General features: G+C 36.3%; 1 protein-coding gene across 2 annotated transcripts; it reads left to right on the forward strand.

Annotated features, from left to right (window-relative positions):
• The first annotated feature begins 352 nt into the window (after positions 1-352).
• Positions 353-19926, forward strand: LOC306886767 (CTD small phosphatase-like protein 2-B). 2 transcript variants are annotated; one of them, XM_079444076.1, is made up of 13 exons: positions 353-493; positions 3964-4148; positions 6899-7028; positions 7421-7549; positions 8468-8692; positions 9132-9225; positions 12411-12522; positions 12609-12695; positions 12934-12996; positions 13195-13274; positions 13663-13789; positions 16518-16613; positions 16790-19926. In XM_079444076.1, exons 2-13 carry the CDS (start codon positions 3987-3989, stop codon positions 16853-16855), a joined length of 1371 nt encoding a protein of 456 aa, XP_079300202.1. In that variant the 5' UTR covers positions 353-493; positions 3964-3986; the 3' UTR covers positions 16856-19926. The 2 variants fall into 2 exon arrangements, with proteins under 2 accessions (XP_079300202.1, XP_079300203.1); XM_079444077.1 differs by having other exon boundaries at positions 8474-8692.
• The last annotated feature ends 2721 nt before the right edge of the window (positions 19927-22647 follow it).

A 22647-nucleotide genomic window follows, 5' to 3' on the forward strand; every position in this document is an offset into this window, starting at 1 on the left:
CACAGTAATTAGTCTGCTACTTTTGTTCTACTATTAAACGCTAACTCATCGGAGGCACATTCCTGTCTGAATATGTATTGATTGATACATCTTTGTTAGTTTACCTGAAAGGCTACCTGGTAAACGCCACTAACTTCCTCCCCGCTCTGCGCTTTTGCTAAAACACATTTTATATGTTATTCTCGCTACCGTAGTGTATTTTTTTTAAATGGATTGTAAGCTAAACCTGTCGCACTGCGAAGCCTCAATATTGTTTTGATACTCGGAACAACAGAAAGGGGGTGTGGGTTGCGCACCGCAGGACGCATGCTCGCTACGCTCTTCATCCGGGTACCTGCCGTTGACTGTGTGGGTACGGAGGCGGGAAATGGCGTCCAGAGGTGCGGGGAGGACAGAGGTGAACCTTGTCTGAAGAGGCACGCAAAAAACAGCAAGTGTCAGCAGCCCTGAAAACGACCGTGATCCTGCGACTCGATCCCCGGAGATTCGTCCAGTAAGTTATTACCTAATCTGTATTGCTTGTGGGGATGGGGTCCCCCCTAAAACCCCCGTCTGTTCGCTCCGGTCGGTTATGTTCCGCTGTGGTTCGCTCCCGTAGCGCAGTCTTCGCGAGTCGTTCCCGCGCTTTCTCTGTCATTAGAACGCTGCTGGTTGTTTTGAATGGCACACGCGGGTTCTTCTAGTAACAGCGGGCTTCGAGAGACGGGCTTCATACGGAAACCTTGAATGTGCCCTACATTAAAGATAGACATGCACAGATGTGTTCAGAGCAGTTGCTGCATGTAAAAATACATCTCAAATTTTAGGCTCTGGAGTCGTGTAATCATTGTGTGAACAGTTCTTAATGTCTGGCGAAACGGTGAGAAAGTTGCTGCTCTTCCGTAAAGAATCTCTTTAGCGTTTGTTTCCCGCCCACCACGACGCTGTGTTCAGGTTTCAGCGGCTGAACTTCATCATTTCTGAAGTGTCTGACGAGGTTTGATCAGTTATGGTGTGGCAACACCTGTGTTTTCTTCTTTTTCTAAGAAGAATTTCTAAGAAGTTGACTGTAGGGCAGCGGTCCTCAAACATTGCCATTCCATTGTCAAGTCAATATTTGAAGGGCCCTCACAGTTGTTGTTTTTTTTGTATGTCTGATAAAATTTCAACAAAGACGCTTGCTTTTTAATTATGAGAAACTACCACTTTCAAAATTATAAAATAACTACACATTAGAAATTTTAAGATTTATTTTTTTTGTGGTAAAAACTAAACACTTTTATATTCTGCTGAATTAAGATGTAGATTACCGCAAATATTTTTTGTAACTCAAACTTTCTACACAACTAGCCTATAACTTTCTTTCTTCCACAACTTTCTTATATATATTAGAAAATACAACAATTTAGGATCTGCTGATAGCTTTTGAGAAAATTATTGTCAAATTTAGTTTGCACCCTGGCATGAAACAATTGCGAGAGATCGGTATTACATTGTTCTTCATAATACAGCCATAGTTAAAAATGCTGAATTACTGGCAAACCACATAGAAATTCAAGACTCTTGGAGACTGGACAAACCTTTTACTATTCAAATTAACAGGTCAGAGAGAGTTCACTATTTATAAGGTACAGAGCGAAGTGTTATTGTAAACTAAAACTACTGAAGTTGTTTTCATTAATAAAATAATGCTGACAAAATATGAATATTACATGAAAGACTAAAACTTAAGTACTAATGCACTAAAATTAAAACTGAATGCAATAAATGTTTCACACATTTTAAAACAAATTAATGAAATTACCAAAATCCATAAGATTATTAAAATGAAATTTAAAAATATTTTGAAATCAAAATATGTATGGAAAACAAAGCTTCTTTAAACATGCTTGTAATATATTTCAAAAATAAAAATTTTTTTTGGCCCATTGGAGGCTAACTGATGCCCGTTAATGAACCACTGTTCATTTGTCCTAGTTGTCTGGCTATTATGGGACAGGTTACCAACAAAGTGCAATGGTACTGTCTGTCTGTACACCTATGTGTGGTGTTCTTTGACATGTTTTGCTATTTTTTTAAATAACGAATCCATGCGCATCAGTTACACTTTTAGGTGTACAATGTACTTCGTGTAAAGTTCTAGATTCCTCCAAGAGATAATAGTAATTTTATGTCATAGTCAAACTGAGCAGACACAAAAAAAAGCCTCAGGGATCAGTTCTTGGAAATGTGTCAGCAACCTTTTTTTTTGCTGCCGGTCTGTGAGGTCATGTTTTTGTTTCAAACCAACTTTATTTTATTTATTAATTAATGTTTTTTTTGCTGTCAGAACATATTGACTTTCGGAAACCTGCTGTGATGGAAGAGGTCAGAGTTGTCAAAGGAGTAATGGTTACAATCGTCATTTAATTTTGATGGATTAAAAATGTTTTATTTCCTGCTGTTTAGGGTGTTTAATGTCTGCTGATGTTATTTAAACCAGAAATTTGAATCTTACTATGCTGTTGAAATCACTGTGCCTCTGTTCTTCTAGAAGAAAGGCTTCAGCTCCTCAGTGTTGTGAGGTAGCTATCTTGGCATGATGTCTGTTCGAGGCAGTGGATGAGTCACCATTTGTGGTGGTTAAGGAAAAAGCTGAGCTGTATTATCATCTGTACGCTTTCTCTCTCTACTTTTCGCCATTCTTCTCCTCTCCTGTCTCTTACATGCCACTATGCTTGCAGTATGTCTCGACTCGTCGTCCTTGCTGCTTCTCACTGTCGCAGGAGGAGCTTTGTTTTCCTCTCCTAATATGTTAAACTCATCTTCTGTAAACAGTTATTATTTATCATGTACAGTGCAATTTGGGTTCTCCGTGTATTTATTTATCAGTGGATCCTGTGTGTAATTACAAAGGCATCTGGAAAGACGTAGGAAATCAACTCTAGTGTTAGATCTACAAAACTTTTTCTCAGCTCCTTGGAAATCATTGATACCCTGGAAAAGGTTGTTTTTTATTAGTTTTTTTTTTTTTTTACTGTGTATCTTTTCTAAATCATTGTAGTTCGATTCCTTCATGGCTAGCATTTGGAAGCTACAGTCAGAGCTGGTGTAACTCCTGACCGGTCACTAATGCTGGAGCACATTTGTGGTCGGTTGTTACATAAGCACACTTTGAGGAGGGGGGACACACACGACCAAGTGCTGTAGTTAATTTCGGCATTATTTTTCCCCCGTTTCCTTTAAAGAAGAGTGGGACACTTCCTCCACATCAGGAAAACATTAGCTGTTTTTCCCCCTGTCCTTTTTTCATCTCTCTCATTTTGTTTTTTTTCTTTTTCTTTCTTTTTTGTGTCTTGCAAGAAACTGCTGTGATCACCTCTCTTTCTCTTTGCTAGTGCATTATTGAGCAACTGAAAAAGACCATTGCATTTTAGCCAAGTTTTGCCAAAAATGAAAATTGTAGTTACTCACCCTCGTGTCAGTCCAGCGTTTTTTTTTTTGTTTGTTTTTTTACTGTTCATGCAATGAAAGTCAACAGGATCCACCGGTCGGTGTTGTTTTGGACACCATTGATTTTCATTGAAAGGACAAAAACAGTTGAAAATTCTAAATATCATCTTTTGTGTTCAGCATAAGAACAAAAGTTCATCCAAAAGTGTGTCCATTTAGAATTCTTCTGTATGTGGGAAATGATAACGCAGTTGAGAGTGCTTTGCTGTGGAGGTTCTTCAACTGAATGATGAACTATGTTGGAGGGTATGTTGTCTTGAATACATCCAGATGTCTGTGGATAGAGCTCTTGGCTGAAGTTAAGCACTATAATTCATTCAAAACCATTAAAAGTGTGATTCATTTACCTGTGTGTGCAAGTGGAGTTGGGCTTTTCAAGGTCATTGCTAAATGGAGTGATTTCCTCTTGTTACTCTTTTTCTCTGTGCAGTTTTGTTGTCTTTCTATACCTCGTGCATGAGCTTCTCTGTCTTGTCTTCTTTCTCTCCACAGTCTTACATGTGACTCTTAACAAAATGAAGCTGAGAATGCGCAAGGCTTCTCAGCAGCCGAACCTTGCCCGCAGGCCCAGCCCAGCCCGGACCAAGCGGAAGCACTCCGAGATGGAGGAGTGCTCAGGTGATAGCAAGGGCCTTCTGTCCAGCATCAAGAAGTTCATCCATGGAAGTTCCATAAAGGTGAGTCTCAAGCAGCTGCTCTCTGTATTTTATTCAGCGAGTGTGGCAGATCCAGACCAGCTGTTTTCTTGGTTTTGATTATCGTAGCCCAGAATGTTCTAGAATAGAATGCAAGCAAGACCTGGTATCATATTTCCCCCAGAAACGCATGATGGAATGCCGCTGCTTGTCTGAGGAGCTCAGTCCTGTTCTAATTTTAGCTGTGGTTCCACAGAGCTCACATAATGACAGTAGGTAGGGTTGGCTTTAACAGGCATGCTGTCTGCTGCGGAAGAATCAGGACTTCACATATTATGTTCAGTAAAGGTATTGGGTTCTCTTGTTTGGGTTCTAGATCAACTCAGTTTGATTTAGGGCAGTGATTCTCAACATTTTTGACACTAAAGGCTGAAATGCACTACACAACTTTTGCCCCAAATTGACAGTCTGGACAAGTTGTCGCTAGTTTCCGAAAGGCAGAGCCAGTCCGCAGATTTGAGTTTACAGGTTTCCTAGAAAATCGCATGGTATATGATGGCACAGACTTGTTTTTGTTTTTTAGCTTTAGACTAGGGTAGGATTTACTTGCTTCGTTACTGGATGAATCAGCTTTTTTTTTTTAACGAATTTCTTGAATTATTCAAAGACATACATTTTAACAGCCCCTTTTCAGCACCTTGGGGATCACACTGGTGTTATCGTACGCAGCACAGACAAACCAAGAGTGATCACCATGTTGTGATCGCACACATCTAAGGTTAAGGAATGAAACAGATGAGTCATTGTAATTTAGCAATAGAATCACATTGGTGTTTGAATGGTGTTTGTAAATTTGAACGATCTGCTAAATGCTTTGTGCTTTGTCATGTTGGTGGAGACACCTCTCTTGCAACACGTGTAGATTACCCCAAATATTATACTTAGCTTTTTTGGCTTCTGATCTATGATTCTGATCACAAGTGTATCCAAACAGTGCTTAGATTAGTGAGCAAGGTCTGAATCGATTTTCTATTCCTAACCCTACTTTAGTTTAGACAATGATTTCATACAATCAGTGGATATCAAACATTTTTGATATTTTGAGCTGATTTTAGAACACATTGTTTTCACTTGTCACTTCTCTTAGCAACAAGGCACATGTTTCCACATGAGTTTGTGTTTGAATGCCTTGAAGGTCTGGTAGCCTAGTGTGTGGTCGTCAGTCGTTTATTGGATTATGATCAGTTTTTCCTTTTTTTTTTTTTTTTTTCTTTTTTTTTTGGTTTATTTTAATTGCTCTTTTCTTTTATTTTGAATTATATTATGTCAGTGGTTTTTAACTCAAAGGCCCCCAACTGTCCGACACAATATTTGAATGCCCCTTGATGTTTCTCGTATTTCTGCTGTAATTATGAAAATTTTGCTTGTTTTCAAAGTTTTTTCCTTCGCAGAAATTGGAAGTGTTGATATATTATATTATGTTTAGGGGTGTGCGATGTTGAAGAAGAGACCTTTTTTTTTTTTTATTTTTTTTTTTTTTTGATGACTATAATTGGACGATATTTTGCTGAGTGTGTTATTGTGCTGATATCTACCGTGGACAGCTGCTGTTTTTGATATTCTTCATATTCTGTGTGGTCAGTTCACATCAGTGATTAATCTTTTCATTTAAGTTTAAATTGATTTTTACCTTTTAATAAAGCATTTTTTTCCTAAAAGTGTACATCTTTTGAGTCAAATTGTTACATTTAATCAGTCAATTAAGATAATACACATTTAGGCTGTTACCAAACAAATGAAGCCAGTATCATCAAAATAAATTTTTGGAGAAGTTGCTTGTGAAGTGGCATTTAGATGCATTTACACTATCTAATGCAGCTCAGAGGGACATGGAGTGCTTTAACCAGTTACAAATGTATATGTTTTTGACATTTTAAACATAAAACATTGAATACTGATATTTAAAATTATTTTAAAAATGAAAATGGATTATTAAATGAAAATAGAAAATGAAACCGCCAGTAGGTGGGAGAAAGTCACTGGTAATAAGTGAGTCATTGCGACTGAACCGAATCATTTAATGGGTGATTCATTCAGGAACGAAGCATCGTCATGTTGCTCAGAGACTCACAGCAGTGCTGTAGCTGTTTGAAATTATTTTTTGTCGGCGAAATGAAGCAAAAATTGGTAATACGGTGTATAAAACTTAAGTCTCTTAATATTAACTTAATATAATATTATTGAACTGTTGTATAAAATCAATATCACATTTGTAATCATGCTTATTTTTTAAGAAAAAACGGCACTCTTCGTGTGATTTTTAACTACATGAAACGTAAATATATACATTTTCTGCCCCCCATATCTTGAATTTTGTGATCATTCTTAATGCATTTTATTAGACTGAATCATGCAGTGAAAGAACACACTGTACATGCGCACGTGCACTGTTTAACCCGCTTCATCACCACGTAAGCTAATGTATGCGTGCACTCCGTAGTTGGTGTTTGGTTTTTGCAAAATACTCTATATTGTCAAATTGAACATTGTTAGAACAACAATTACGATATATATCGCACACCCCTAATTATATTATATTAATCAATCATGATTCCAGAAGTTTCAAGAACTGTTCTTCAATATAAACAAAAGTTAAGGAGGAATTCATGTTGATTTGTATGTTGTTTAATTTAATTTAATTTTCATTTATATTAATAATAGGTTTTCTAACCTTAAACATGTTAAAACTGGTGTGTATAAAACTCATGCTTGCATGACTGTTGGTGTTTCAGGTGGAGCCGGACAACCCAGCAAAGAGGAATCGTCTGAGCTGCGAGCTGATCACCTCCACCCCACAGAGGAAAAATGACCTGCAGAGGAAAAGCATCTACAGGGCCCGCAGAAGAAACTTTGTAAATGGAGGTCAGTCCCTTGTGGCTCTAGTTAAACAATGAAAACTGATACTATAGTCTGCACTAGAACTGTCGCTATACATAAATGTCATTAGTATTAATACCATTACAACAGCAAAAACTAATATGCTGGTGACCACACTTTCATATGTTCTTTATTTATATAAATACTAACAAATTAAATCAAAACAATGGCATGTAGCCTTCAAGAGATACAAATTGCAACTTTAATCAAAGTACAAATGGTCTCTGATTTCAGTATCAAGCGGTCAATTGAATGAGGGCTAGAACTATAGAGTAATAAACCTATATGGAGTTGGGGATTTAAATGATCTCTTCTGCATTTATAATTTGATTATAGTAATTTGTAAATTTTTTTTCTTTTCATACTTTGTCCTATAGAAACCACAAACCATGACACGAGTAAGTTGGAGGACTCTGAGGAGGTTGTGAACAGTCCACCCCGCACCACCCTGCTTGGAACCATCTTCTCTCCTGTCTTCAATTTCTTCTCACCAGCAACTAAAAATGGTGAGATGAAAAACACTCAACTGGACTCTAAAGACATGAATGATCATTTAAAATAATTTCTGCATCAGTTGATACTTTAACACAAAATTAACACTCCAACAAACATTTTAGAATATTGTTCTGGTGTACCCGTGATGTTCAGTACAATGTTTATTTTAAATAAACTTTAATGATGAAGCCTTCTTCATTCATCATTCTTGATAATGATGGCCTTTTTACTTTAAGAAGGATAGCCTTTGTTAAATCAACATCCAGCATTATGTAGTTTCTATGTAGTTTCATATATACTGCTGTTAGAAAGTTTGGGGTCAGTAATGTTCTTGAAAGTAGTCTCTTATGCTCTCCAATGCTGCATTTATTTGATCAAAAATAATTTTTATTTATGTATTTATTTATTATTGACCCCTAACATTTGAATGCTAGAGGAGCCAGATTTGTGGAATCTTAGAGAAGCTTTGGTCTTGTACTTGTGTGTTTATTTGTATTTTGTGTTGTCTTTCTAACCCATTTCTATTTACATTTCACAAGCCACCTCTAAAGATGACACATGACAAATGTTAAGAACATTAAAAAGTGCAGTTCATGAGAGAAAGTTTTATATAAAACGTCAATATTGAAATTTAAAAAAAGAAGAGAAGCATTCCAGCTAAAACGGGGTAGCAGGGCTGCCATTTTGAATATTGTGAACTTAACCACTAGTTACTAGGCAACTATACATACTATAGATGCCAGAATTCAATTCGCCATGCACCCTTCGTATTTTGTATTGATATTTTGATGATCATAATCATTTTGATGATCAGAAAAAAACACTGTTGCACCTATTCAGTTTGCATTTATTCAAATTAATGCATCACCTAAGGCATGTCTTTTCTTTCCTTCTTTCTCCTTCACTATTATTCTGTCTTGTCCTGTCAGCCTCAGATTCCCCAGGCCAGGTGGTGGAGGCAGAAGAGATTGTGAAGCAACTAGAAATGGAGCAAGTAGAAGAGATGCCCACCAGTACTGCCACATCTAAAGAGCCGCTAAGTGTCCCTCTCTACACCAGTGCCATGCCCTCGGCTTTCAGACCTCCACCTTCCACTCATACAATTGCAGAGGAGAGTGAAAACACCCCCCACTCTGACCTGCCGCCTCTTACAGGTGTGAAAGACACGAAATTACTTCACTTAAGCCCAAACATAGGCACAGTCTCCTTTAAATCTAAACAAAAAGAACTGTTTTCAACATTTTTTATTTATAAGAAATGTTTCTTGAGCACCAAAGCACCATCATATTAGAATGATTTCCGAAGTATCATGCGACACTGAAGACTGGGGTAATTGTAATCACAGGAAAATACATTACATATACATATTATCCAAGTAGAAAAGAGTAATATTGTGAAATAGTATCATAATTTAAAATCTTAAAACTGTTATATTGTATTTTGGCTCAAATAAATGCAGCCTTGGTGAGCATAAGAGGCTTCTTTCAAAAATATTTATAACAATCGTACTGACCCCAAACTTTTGAATGGCAAGGTGTATTTACAGGGGCAAGAATGTATTGACACAGTGCTTTGTTTCATATACCATGTCAGCTCCTGGCTCTCCTGCAACAGGGGGTTATGTGGATGCCTCTCTCACTGTCCCAGCTGAAGGATCATATGAAGAGGAGTGGGAAGTGTTTGACCCGTGAGTTCACCTTTAGTGAATGTCTGTGCGCTGCTCGGGGAGATTTTTTTTTTCTTCTACTGGCCCCTGTCAAGCCAGTAGGTCAGATTATTGCCTACCTGGTTGATTAGCCCTGTATAGTTACATTTTTGGCACATGTAGATCAGAACAATTTGCCACAACAATATCCAACCCTCTGCCCCATTAGCATTTTAAATTAAGATCTTTTAGGTGAATTTTAAGAGTTGTGTACACTGTAAAAAATAATACACTACATCTACTCAATAAAATTGTGGCAACAGATTACAAGCAATATTATTAATTAAATTCAACTGCTATTTAGAATTGAGTTAGAATTAATCAAATTAATTCCTTAAAAATTAGCCATTTAAATTAAGTAGATGCAAATAGCCCACACAAAAATATTAAGTAAAATTTAAACAAAAATATTGTTTTCATTGGAGCACTATACTAATGCATACTACTTAAAAAAATTGATTTAACACAAAAAAGTATTATTTTTAATAAATGGATTAAAGTAATTTTAATATGATTTCACATATGAATAACAGACACAGTCGTTAAAGATTAAATACAAGCTTCTGCTTTATTGCCAACAACAGTTACAATAGCATAGCATTCTCAGACTGTATCCACAATTACTTAATATGAATTCTGCAAAACAAAGTCTCTTTTTGTGTTTCTTTTTAGGTACCAATTGTTTAAAATACACAATGCAGTTACTTTTTTGGGTAATTTTTCTCTTTCTAGGCACAAAATGTTCAAATGTGTGAGGTATGTTTGGCAACATGGAACCACAGAACAGATAAAACCATTTTATTTTAAGACAGCAGTTTAGACCTGAGTGACTGGACTGGACTCATTTTGACAGCATTGACGCATCCAGCTCCAAGAAAAGTTTCTGAAATACAGTAGTGGCCAAAATTATTTTAAATGGTTTTAAGTCAGTTATTTCTATCTTCTGCTGTAGTGTGTCAGTAGGAAATATCAGTTTACATTTCCAAACATTCATTTTGCCATTAATTTTAATAATCCAGTGAGATTTGTGCTCCACACAGAGTTCTGATCTGATCATCGTTCAAACTGGAATGACATGAAGAATCAGAACAAACTGAGACAGACTAAATCCAGAAGAACTGTGTCTCCAAGACGCTTCGAGAAACCTACATGCAAAGCTCCTGAAAATCTCTGCTCAAGTGCACCGAGGACAAAAGCTGCTTTAAACACAAAGGACGCTCACACCAAATGTTGATTTCATTTAGTTCATAGAAGTTAATTGATTAAAGAAAATCAATTTATGACAATTTTTGACAGCATCCTCATTTTACAGCATTTTTACACAAGTGCCTAAAACCTTTAACAGTACTGTAGCTTTGCAGGAGGTTTCTTGAAGCGTCTTGGAGACACAGTTCTTCTGGATTTAGTCTGTCTCAGTTTCTTCATTTCTTCAGTTACTGTGAAAGTCCACTAAATTAACTCAAGGCAACAAAACATAACCTCACTGAACCGTTGTCACACAAATGCATTTGTCAGCTTTTAAGTAGCTAAATGTCATCAAGTTTAATATTTAATTTACAGTAGAAGGGGAATTACTACCGGAGTATCATGAAGAAAAATACAAGAATAAACCATTTCTCTCAGCCTTACATAAAACAAGTAGCCAAATGGCTTGCATGCTTCATTATAAACTATACCTTCAGTAGTTCTATCTCAGTTTTCAGTCTTTATCCAAGTGCTCCTCCTTCAGCAGCTTGGGAGTGTGAAGGTCCAGTGAGGACCAATTTAGGCTCCAGCTGCACAGTGATTATTCTTTGAAATTCTGTATTCACCTGAAATATGGAATGAGAGGGAAAAAAATGATCACGTTTTGAGAGGAGGTTTTCACATACATTATGTTCCTTTAGGTCTCTAAACATGATTGATAACTCACTTGAGAAGGCTGAAAAAGGGCTGGCATACTTGGACATTCATTTTTTCATTCTTCTTCAATTCTGTTCTGCAGTTCTGAAAAAAATAATGTTAATAGAAATGTGGAATATCAATAATTCAGTAGACGAAAATAACTAACATTTATAGCAATCACTTGTTATTTTGTTCTGAAACAAAGACAAAATAACTAAGAATTAAGTTCAGGGCTTCCGTACAATCGCGATCGCGCAGAATGACCGTTCAATCTCATCAATAGCTCCTAACATGATGTGTAACTATGAGGAATGATTAGGTTCGAGGGACTTTATTTAAAAAGATACATATGTGTGCCAGCTATTACTGTAAATTACCGTGGAACGTACTGGCAGATCGTCACGTCAGGTCCTCACAGATGTGTAAAACAAACAAACAAAAAAAAAAAAACACTTTTTGAATAGTGACTGTTCAACGGCAGATCTAACGTTAAATAGTTTTAAAATGAACCCCTTCAACCATTAATCGGTGTAAAACATGATTACCCATACTTTAGGAGCAACACACTAGTTCAAACGTTAACACTAGGCCACAAAATAAAGATCTGTTGCCCAAGATCGGACAATGACTACAGCCATTATTATACAATGTTGCTTGTTGTCTATTTGTTAAGATAACGTTAGTAAGCTACAAAAAAATATAGGCTACATGAACGAATTAGCATATTTATTTTTTCAAGAGTACTATAACTTGCACTACCACCAATCAATTTTAAGCCGACTATTATGAATGATGCCTATATCACATAAAGTGGACCATTTCGATAATTTACAACAGTTTTTTCCTATATAAATAAAATAATAGCCCATACCTTTGTGAAGTTAACTGAAAAAGAGCACCGATCAGCCTTGCCTCCATGTTGTCTCGTGCTCACGAGCTGATTGAACCGCACGTTGGAACAGGAAATGCTTGTAAATTGAAAACAGCTCATTTCAATCATGTTGGATTTATTCAATATTGTCTCTATTTTGAGTTATTCAAAATGATTAGCTAAATCCTTAACAACAGAATTAAGTAGGTTTTATTCCTGACATTTTTAAATAGTTTGAACTCAAAAAATATTTATAAAAACAAGAAATTAATTTTGTTAAATTAAGTTTACATAATAAATTTAATGAAATCTACAACCCTACAGAATGACTTTTTACAGTGTAGGTTCTATGAAATATTTTTGTAGTGTTTTGTATTGTTTGATTGAGCATTTTTATACATATTTTTTGCAGGTATTTTTTCATCAAACATGTACCTCCACTAACAGAAGAGCAGCTAACTCGCAAACCTGCGCTCCCTCTGAAGACTAGAAGCACTCCTGAGTTCTCCCTGGTGCTTGACCTGGTCAGTCTTAAACACCACTGCAGACTTACTCCTACTACAAGGGTTTCATTTTGGCATAGATTCTTGTTATTTTTTCCCTTCTACAGGATGAAACCCTTGTCCATTGTAGCTTGAATGAGCTGGATGATGCAGCACTAACCTTTCCTGTACTCTTCCAAGATGTCATATACCAGGTAGAAATCCAAGCTGTCTTTGTGCGAATACATTGTTTGTCAGTAGCCTAACACTAGAGGGTACCATTGAGCAATTTTAGGAAATGAAGAAAAGTATCCAGGAGTTTCAAGCAAGTCTCTAATGTTGAGTGATTTGAAATTTGTGAAACTTAAGAAATTACATGTTTTCCCCCTAATTTTAGGGGGGCTAAAATCCTGCATTCTTGGGGGCTAAATTCTAATTCACAATTTCTCTTAGGTTTATGTGCGTTTGAGGCCATTTTTCAGAGAGTTCCTTGAACGCATGTCACAGATTTATGAGGTAAGCCTTCATCCATTTTACCCCACATAACCTCTCATCCTTTTTCTCTAAATAAGATTAATATTACAACGATTACAAATAAGATTAATGTTACAAATAAGATAATATTACAAAGAAAAATTTTACCCTCGCTAAAGTTAACATCTGTTCCTCATAGTGGACTGAAGTTGTTCCACTGTTGGCTTTTTTCCCTTCTAGATCATTCTCTTCACTGCCTCTAAGAAAGTTTATGCAGACAAGTTGCTGAACATTCTCGATCCGAGGAAACAGCTGGTGCGGTCTGTGGACTTCTTTTTATTTTAATCGTTTCAAAGAGTCTTCTTTGACACTGATGTTTAAAACATAAAATCTTTTTTTTTGGTTTGTTTCTGTTCCTTTAAAAGTTTTTAAGTTTTTGTTATAAGAGTACATGTAAAATTAGGCTGGGTGTCAGTTGTTGGGTAACCCAGCCTCAGTTTTGTCATTGCTGTGCAGAGTTTCTTTGTAGAGTTTGGTTACAATGAGGGACTGAGAGATTGGAGTAGATTGGGAGCTTTGGCCTCTGGCACATGTAAACTCCACACCATCCTCAGGTGTCAAACCTTTGCTTTGAATGCATTATTGATTGTAGGCCTGGAGATTTATTTCGTTCTTCTTCTCCCTGTGTGTGTTTCCGACATGTTCTAGGCACCGATTATTTCGTGAGCACTGTGTATGTGTGCAAGGAAACTACATTAAAGATCTGAATATCCTTGGACGGGATCTGTCCAAGACTATAATTATTGATAACTCACCACAAGCCTTTGCTTATCAGGTGAGTGGTTCAAGGTTGCCTTTTATTAAAATCCCTTATTGGTAAATTTTATATTCAGCAGCATTCCCCCAGCTTACCCAGAATTTATTAGTAATTACTGAGTAGTAATTTAGAAAGTAATGAAGTATTCAGTTTCATTGATACTTGTTTAAAGCAGAGGTGGGTAGAGTAGCCAAAAACTGTACTCAAGTAAAAGTAAAAGTACTTGTAGAAATATTTACTCAAGTAAAAGTAATAGTCTGAATAGTTACTTGAGTAAGAGTAAAAAAGTATCGGATAAAAAAACTACTCAAGTAGTTAGTTACTAGTTACTTTGGATCATATACTGAATATAGTCTATTTTTATTTAGATATATAGATATTTAGATACAATTTACACACACACATCCTGGTATTTTATGCTGGTATAGGTATGTTTTGAAGCATGGGATGCTGGTTTAATGGTCCGACCAGCTTAAGACCAGCACATGACCAGCATAAACCAGCATCCCAGCTTCAAAACATACCTAACTAGCATATGCTGTTTTTTTTCAACAACATTGATAATAAATCAATATATTAAAATGATTGCTGAAGGATCATATGACTCTTAAAACTGGAGTAACAGCTGATAAAGATTCAGATTTGCATCACTGAATTAAATTATATTTTAAAGTATATTAATTGTTATTAATGAATTATGTATTATTTATATATGTATATAACCTCTGACATGGAGAAGAGAGAAATCTCCTCACAAGACCGCTACAGAACATCTGAACATAACGAAATAAATGCATATGATGGATCTTCTTCCGTCTGTTCCGCAAAATGTAAACAAATGTGGCCTTTATTTCTGCAAGCGTAAATATTGTGAAAATATCAATATTAATTGTCTAAGCAAAGGCATTCCTCCTGGAACTAACGCGGGTTTGGCGGGTGTTCATTTCATACTCTGTGACCGCTTATTTAATGAATAAATTATGGATTGTATTTAAAGGTGCCATAGAATGCATTGATACAGTATTTTAAATTGTTCTCTGATATCTACACAGAAGGTATGTGGCTTAGGTAAGGGCAAAAAATCTCCAGAAACGATTTTACATGTCCATTTACAACCCTAGGATTTCTCCCTAGAATGAAACGGTCTGTTATTGGCTTATTTGGCAGGGTCATGAATAATAATGAGCTCTGCTCTGATTGGCTGTTTCACAGTACGGCTCATCAGCAAGAAGGAAGCACAGGGAGGAAAATATATATTTAAATACTTTCTCTCGCAGTTATATCGTCGGGTAATTATACTGTATATAAAACGCGGGCATCAGGGAGCCGTTATTAATATGCGAGGCATTGAAACTGCTTTTGAACGATCCATCGATCGCGTTATAGTTTCACTTTCAAGAGACGTGATCACACAAACTATGTTTACATTATGGAGCAACAGTACTTACCACACATTTCACAAAATCAGATGCTTGTCAGTGGTGCTCAGGATCTGTAAGTCATTCGCCATCATCCTCATCTCTCCTTACTGAGAGTGAAATCTTATGTACTGTAACAGGCTACCGCTAGCAAGGAGCTAACCATGTCCCTTTAGTGGCTCGCGTTATTTGCTTTCTGTGCCTTTCTGAATACAGACACCAACCCATCCCTGCACTTCACACCCCCTGCACGGCCTGGAACATAAAATGTATTTTGTTATTTTCGCTGTTGTCCGCGCTTGTTTATTTACAATACCTGCAGAGCTTCTGATGGTTCGGCCGGCTTAGAACAAGGGCGGGTTTATGCAAATGTTGGGGACGTAGTGATCCCGACTGTTGCGTCACAGTCGGTGTTATGTTCTGATTCGCCTGTTTTTCAGTGGTCTTTTTTTAATCACGAGATTTACATATGAAGGAGGAAACTATGGTGTTTGAGGCTCACTGTATGTCATTTCCATGTACAGAACTGTTATTATTTAAATATGCCAGGGTAAAGACAGTTTTTCATTCTATGGCACCTTTAATGTATAAGGTACATTTATAACTAACTGGTAATGTCATAGTGGTATCGTGTAGTCAGTGCAATCGAATCTATACCTGTGGAACCGACAGCGCTGTTCATCTAATAAAGATCTTCATAGCTAGCAAACCATAGCCTTTTCAGATTTGCTTTCACCTGACTGTAGATCCAAAGCCACGTCTTCATCGCTCTTGATGTTCTTAAACTTTGTTATCTGAGAGAGAACCGCTTCTGACGACACTGAACGAATCATTCAAACTGATTCACGAACCGATTTACTGGTTTGCCAACAGGTTTGTTCGAGCCTTCGAACAGAATTGACTCAAAAGAATGAATCATTCGCGAATGGGCATCGTTCATTGCCCAGAGAAAAGTAGACGGCGCATTTGGAATAAACTGAAGCATTTTTAACTTCATTATTACGTTTTGCAATAAGATAAAGTAACGAGAGGAGCGTCGCCCACAATAACTAAGTAAAAGTACCGTTTTTTTCACTAAAAATGTACTTGAGTAAGAGTAAAAGTACCCATTTTTAAATATACTCTAAAAGTATTAGTTACCCTAAAAATTTACTCAAGTAAATGTAACGAAGTAAATGTAACTCGTTACTACCCACATCTGGTTTAAAGTATATGCAAGTATAGATTTCAGGTATGTAACTGGGATCTTTGGGTAGATGACCCAGTAAAGAAATGTCTTAGGGAGATCTGTATAACTGAAATTACCAACCCATGTGTTTCACTCACAGCTTTCCAATGGGATTCCAATTGAGAGCTGGTTTATGGACAAGAATGACAGTGAACTTCTGAAGCTGGTACCTTTCTTGGAGAAACTGGTGGAACTGGTACGTAGTAATGTTTTCTTCATCTCTTAGTTTTCTTGTCCTTTCAAGGTTTCTCTTTGAACTTTATACATGTATAATATATTTATTTCTGTTTTAATTGTTTCTATATATATATATAAGAATTTATGAATGAGTCTAAATACAAATTGTACTTTTCCGTTGTTGTCTTTCCACAGAATGGGGATGTGCGGCCACATGTTCGTGAACGGTTTCGGCTTCATGACCTCCTCCCTCCTGACTGAGTGCACATAGTGGGACAGGACAGTAACAAAGACAACAAATGCAGATATACATTTTGCATTACAACATCATTGCCATTTAATCTTGAAATTAACTTTTTTTTTTTTTTTTTTTTTATTCCCCCCAAATTTTCATTGCTTTGATAGCATCAAAACAAAAAGGACTCCCTTTTCGGCACTTTTTGCCATTTGTGCAGTCAGAGGGGTTTTGAAGTTTCTTGTGTGGTCTCTTCAGTTGTTTCATCCAGTACAAAGTGAATGTGTAGCAGTCAGAAGAGAAGAAGATCATGTTGTCTTGGTGCTCCAGTGGGATTGGTTGACACTGTTGGGCTTTTGACCAATTTCATAAGGAATGGCCAGTAAGAAAATCGTACTGTCTGACAGAAATTACATGGTTGTGAGTGAATTTTTTTTTTTTTTTTTTTTTTCTATGCCAAGTTAAATTTTTCATTATTGTTTTCAGTATGCATTCCTCCCCATCCATACACTTTGCTTGGTGTTTATTTCAAATCAATGTTCTCTAAACTCCTGGCTTATGTTTGCTAAATGTGTTCATTTCTCAAAGAGCATGTTCTGGGTAGATTATTGTTCAGTTTTTCACAGCAAAGTGGAATCACACCATATATATATATATATATATATATACATGGTGTGATTTGAGTGGTTTAAACCAGAGTGATGTCTCTTTTATAGAGAGAGATTTGCAGCAATTAAATTCTTAAACTGTTTATATAAGATGTTTGCTACCAGTGAATCAGAAGCCAGCAACTTCCATCTGTTATCTCTCCTCGGATATTTATTCACCTTTCAAGAGCCAACAACATATTAGTTAATTAGTAGCATCTCAAAGTGGTATTTTATCAGTCACTGTTTTATTACATGTTTTGCTTCTTATTGTTTCATATTTAGCCTGTGTATTTTTGACATTTTTAGTTTTTTTAAACAGGTGTTCTTTAAAAAGATGTCACCTTTATGTATTAGTGTTAATTACATGGAAGTATTTTCGTGTTAACTTTTGGAGTTAATGTAGCATTTGCCCAGAGCTAATCTACTCTAACTCAACTGCAAAGGAGAGGATGGAGGGCTGAAGCCTGGTAGAGCCCTGTTTATAGCACCAGCATAACAACAGTCTCATCGCTGTGGTTTAAACCTGCATGCGTGACGTTCTGGCTTTTCTTTTATTCTGGGGAGGGGGAGGTGTTCCTGTGTCAAGAGGTATATTGTGACGCAAGCTAGATGAATGATTGTGCATCATAGTCTGAGAGTAAGGAATGATCATACTGCAAAAAACAATTTTCTTAATTTCCATTCTTCTCATATGGCCTTTTCAGTTCTACAGTTAGAGATGATATTTCAAAATTGAGTAATAGAGAGTAAGAGTTAAAACTATAGTAGTGCCATTCAGGGTGAGTGAAGCAGGGCCAGGCTAGTTGTATTCCCTTCTCTCTTTTTCTGCTCTGTGTCCTGTTTGTTTTGGAAATGAACTTGTTCACTTTCTGAATGTCGTTGGTGCCATTTATGCTCTGTGTTTTCTGATAAATGGGTCATTGTTAGTAATAGACAATCACTGATTACATTATTTGTCTTCATTGGATTGTGACCCTGTCATAGTTTTTTTTTTTCATAACTTTTTTTTTTTTTTTTGAGGCCTTTTTTTTTAAAGAAAAAAGAAAGAAAACATCTTGTATGCAGTAAAGATAAATGTAGTGTTTTTAAAATATTTTTTTTAATTGTAATTATAAAAATGAATTGCAAGGTGTTCATAGTGCAGGTCTAAATATCCTGTGGTACTTCCCAGTTGAAATAGAAGAGGAAGGACAAAAATGAAATTGTGATCTCAAGGATCCTGCTCTACTGACAATTAGTTTTTTCTGTTTGACAGAGTCCACAAGCACAGTATTTCTCTCATAGAATAGGCTGATTCAGCAGTGGTTACATATACATTTTAAACATAGTGTTACATAAAAAGTAGCATTTTATTAGTGTGAAGTATTCCTTTTACTTGCACTAATGCAAAACAGTTGAATGATGCTAAACTGAAAGGCATCCTTGGTCCAGAATGATAGATCAGATGTTGGGAGATGGGTTGCAACTACCGTTAGGCCCTGGCACTTTCTTACAATGAAAAATATTTTGTATGATTGTCAAAGAGCAGTAGTGTATTAAGTGTAAAACGTGACGCAGAGCTTTGTTTCATATGTACAACCAGTTCATTGTAATGTGCATTATTTCTGTACAAAGCATATTGTACTAAAAACATGCAGCTTCATGAAAAAAAAAGTTAAAGGAAAATCTTTTTGTATTTTTGATTATTTGTATTCCAAAAAAGGCATGTCATATCTATTTTTTAAAATGTATTGATTTTCAAATGTATTAATGCAAAACTTGTCATCAGGTTTTTTTTTTTTTTTTCCATCTTCATATATTTGTATGTAGTTAGCCCAATCACTAAACATTCTCCGCATGTAAAAAGCCTGTTATGTGAGAATTGGGATTTAATCAAGGCACTTTTTTGCAGATCAATGTTTCAGGTTTGTTTTCTTTTATACTCCATCTTCAAAAGCCATATGGCTTGCGATTTGTCCTTGAGCTGCGTTGGGGAAACATTCTAGTTCTAAATGTCATTTCCTGAAACGTGTTATTTAAGATTGTTCATATAATGGAAATTAAGTCTTTGGAAAATTGCATGCCCTTTTATTTTAATGTTAGCTTATGTCAAAACATGTTAGATACTTAAGAATCTGGTTGTATTTCATGTCTTTTTCTGCTACTTCGTTTTACCATCAAATGGTGTGTAATATCAAGGAGATTTTATGAATATGATTATGACTTGTATCAATTTTGTGTGACTCTGTCAGCATAAATGGCATCTTATTGATGCAGCCTCACAAAAGTGAACTAAAAGCCTTAATGTCACTAGAGCAAGTTAAGGTTAATGTACATAAAAGGAGTTGAGAATAAATTTTACCTATGCGTTTTGTAAATACAAGGAGTTTCAGGGTTCCCACAAGCATGGAACCAGAAAATTGTGATTTCCAGACCCGTAACAGTCATGGAAATGAATAAAATGTTAAAGTCATAGAAATGTCTTTAGTGATTTTTTTTTTCTTGTTTTTTGTTTCAGTATATTCTACTTTCCACTGTTATCAGCTTGAAGTTTTCTGTGTACAGAAAAGGTCAAAACGTGTGGGAACCCTGAAGTTTCAAAGCTGAATGTTAACCTACAGAAAAATACTCAACTGATCCTTTATTACAATGCATGTCTTCCTGTAGCTTAAACAGTAGAGAATGGCACTGGCTAAGTCATGGTCACTTGTTCCATTCCCAGGGAATCAAGAACTAGTAAAATGCAAAATATGTACTTGCATGCAAGCAACTTTGGATAAAAGCATTTACCAAATGCATACATGCATTATAACAATTGTTACCATAGATTTTAACTACAGTGGTTTAAGCAAAAGTGGGTTAAATAAGTTTTATGACAGGTTACATTTAAATATCAGGAACCAATCAAATTAATATTAATAACTTATTTTCAAATGAGAATGTACAAAGTAAATAAGCCACTAATGGGGTTTAAAACGATTGGACAGTCGGGTACAAAAATGATAGTTATTGTGTTAAATCCGTTTCATACGTTTATTTATAAGAACTGCTTCGATGAATTGTGAGCCTAATGTTATAGGCTAACATGACGTGGCTGTTATAACAGCATTATAGCACTTTGAAAAGTTGCTCAAAGCTTTCAGTCACTAGCCTATTCATTAATGCACACGAAACAGTCGCTATTATAGCCATGTTGTAAACTCACTTATGCTCGTGCTCTTTTACCGCGTGCAGAAGTGACAATGAGGGCGAAATATCCTACACCCACCCACCTGTGCTTACTTTTGTTTCTACCTGTGTCACTGCTCGGGTGTACATTACTGTGACCGAGAGGCTGACAGTCAACACGACCTGTTAATATTTCAGCACTTTCGGCGGTGTCTTCACTCCCAAATCCGTTCCGTGTGTTTCTTGGTTCTCTGCTGCTGTTTAATTAGGCGACTGATGTAGGATTGAGTTGCAGCAACAGGGCAGCCGTGATAGAACAGAGACGAAATCCAGGAATCACTTCACAGAGAGGCTACATTACAGGACAAGTGTTGCACATTATCTTATGGAATCAAAAGAAATGAAGTCTCTCCCGACAGTAGTCATGCTCGTGTTAAATTAACAACCCTCCTCAACGACATTAGGATTTTCTCGGTCAAAAAATGTACCACGGAGGACGTTTGATGTTGCTCATACTCAGCATCATTTTAGGTAAGACTTTCTTTCTCATTTTTTTTTCTTATCTGCACCTGTATATTTTTAAATGCCTCCCAGCTTTTAATGTTTTTAAGGTGAACTTATGTTTTATAAATTATGTCAGAGTGAAGATAAAATATTAAAGCCAGCATTTGTTTTTCTTATATTACAGTTGACATTACGCATATATAGTTGTATAGTTTCAGTTTGCACCTGAAAATAATAATTTATGATTATGAATACCTGGTGTCCGTTAGTATCACCGTCTTTTTAAGTAGATGCATTAACGCTAAGGCAGTAAGACCATTTTTTCCTCTTCTTCGAAGGAGTTGCATGTGGTGACTCCAGAAAGCCCTCATCACCCAGGACCATCATCAGACAGAGTGAAAAGAGCTCCTGGACTGAGGATGAATTTCAGAGGAACATCAAAGAATTGATGGAGAACATCAGATCCTTGTCAAAAGAAGAACAGGGAGAAGAGGCCTCACCGGATCTTCATCAGAGCATGAGCAGAATGTCAGCACCCCTTGAGAAAATCGCACTTGACAGCACTAACCTAGATTCTTACTTGAAGATATTCAACAGTTTATTCTCTATATACCAGCCCACGCTGACTGACAGTTTCATTGAAACTCTTCCACAGGCTTTAATTTGCATTTTGGCAGACAGACAGCACTGTGGATGGCAAGCAGATTTAACCAGTATCGTTTCATCTGCATTGAATGAACAAGTACTTTCCGCGATATCCTCTGTTAAAACTGAAGCTTGCATGTCGACATCTAATCTGCGAATGTTAGACTCCACTATGGCTCAGTTAAGCTCTCTTCAGGAGAAGTTGACGAATACTTTGTCCTCAAACCTCTCATTTTATCTGCTGTCAGACAACTTTTTAGCCTTATGGAATAATTTTATGGACATGGCAATTCCACCTGTGATGTCATTCATGTCTGATTTCATGATGAGTGCTCTTCAAACTCCAGTGGATTTTCTAAACCTGGGATTACAGTTCGGCATTGAGATCCCTACCCTAGACCAGAGTGAGAAGTGTCAACAAGGTGTGTGCTTTACAAGTGTCACAGCTTTAGGTTAAGTTCAGTTCTTCAGTAATGTTTGTTCTGCATGTACTATAATACTTTTTCAGTGGAGTTAATTGTTCTTGTTTTCTTCTATCTTGTGTATACAGGTGATCTCAAACAGCTTATCATGTGGTATGTCAGTGGAACCCCATATTCCTGTTATAAATATAAATACAATACAATATAAATTGTATTATATAATATTACATTCTTTGTTATTATTCTTTTTTAAGTAAAAAGCAATATAAACTAAAATCATATTACTCTTTGTTGATGATACAAGTGTTCATTTCCATTTGTGTTTTACTTTAAAATTACTCCATTTATTCTGTCTTGTTTTCTGCATTTAGGGGCATGAATCATAATGTAAGCTGGTCTTTTGGACAGTCACTTCTGGATATGTTTTTGGCCCCTGAATCTCCTCCTTGC

The sequence above is a fragment of the Barbus barbus genome (genome assembly GCF_936440315.1).
Source record: "Barbus barbus genome assembly, chromosome: 2".
Classification (NCBI taxonomy): Eukaryota; Metazoa; Chordata; class Actinopteri; order Cypriniformes; family Cyprinidae; genus Barbus; species Barbus barbus.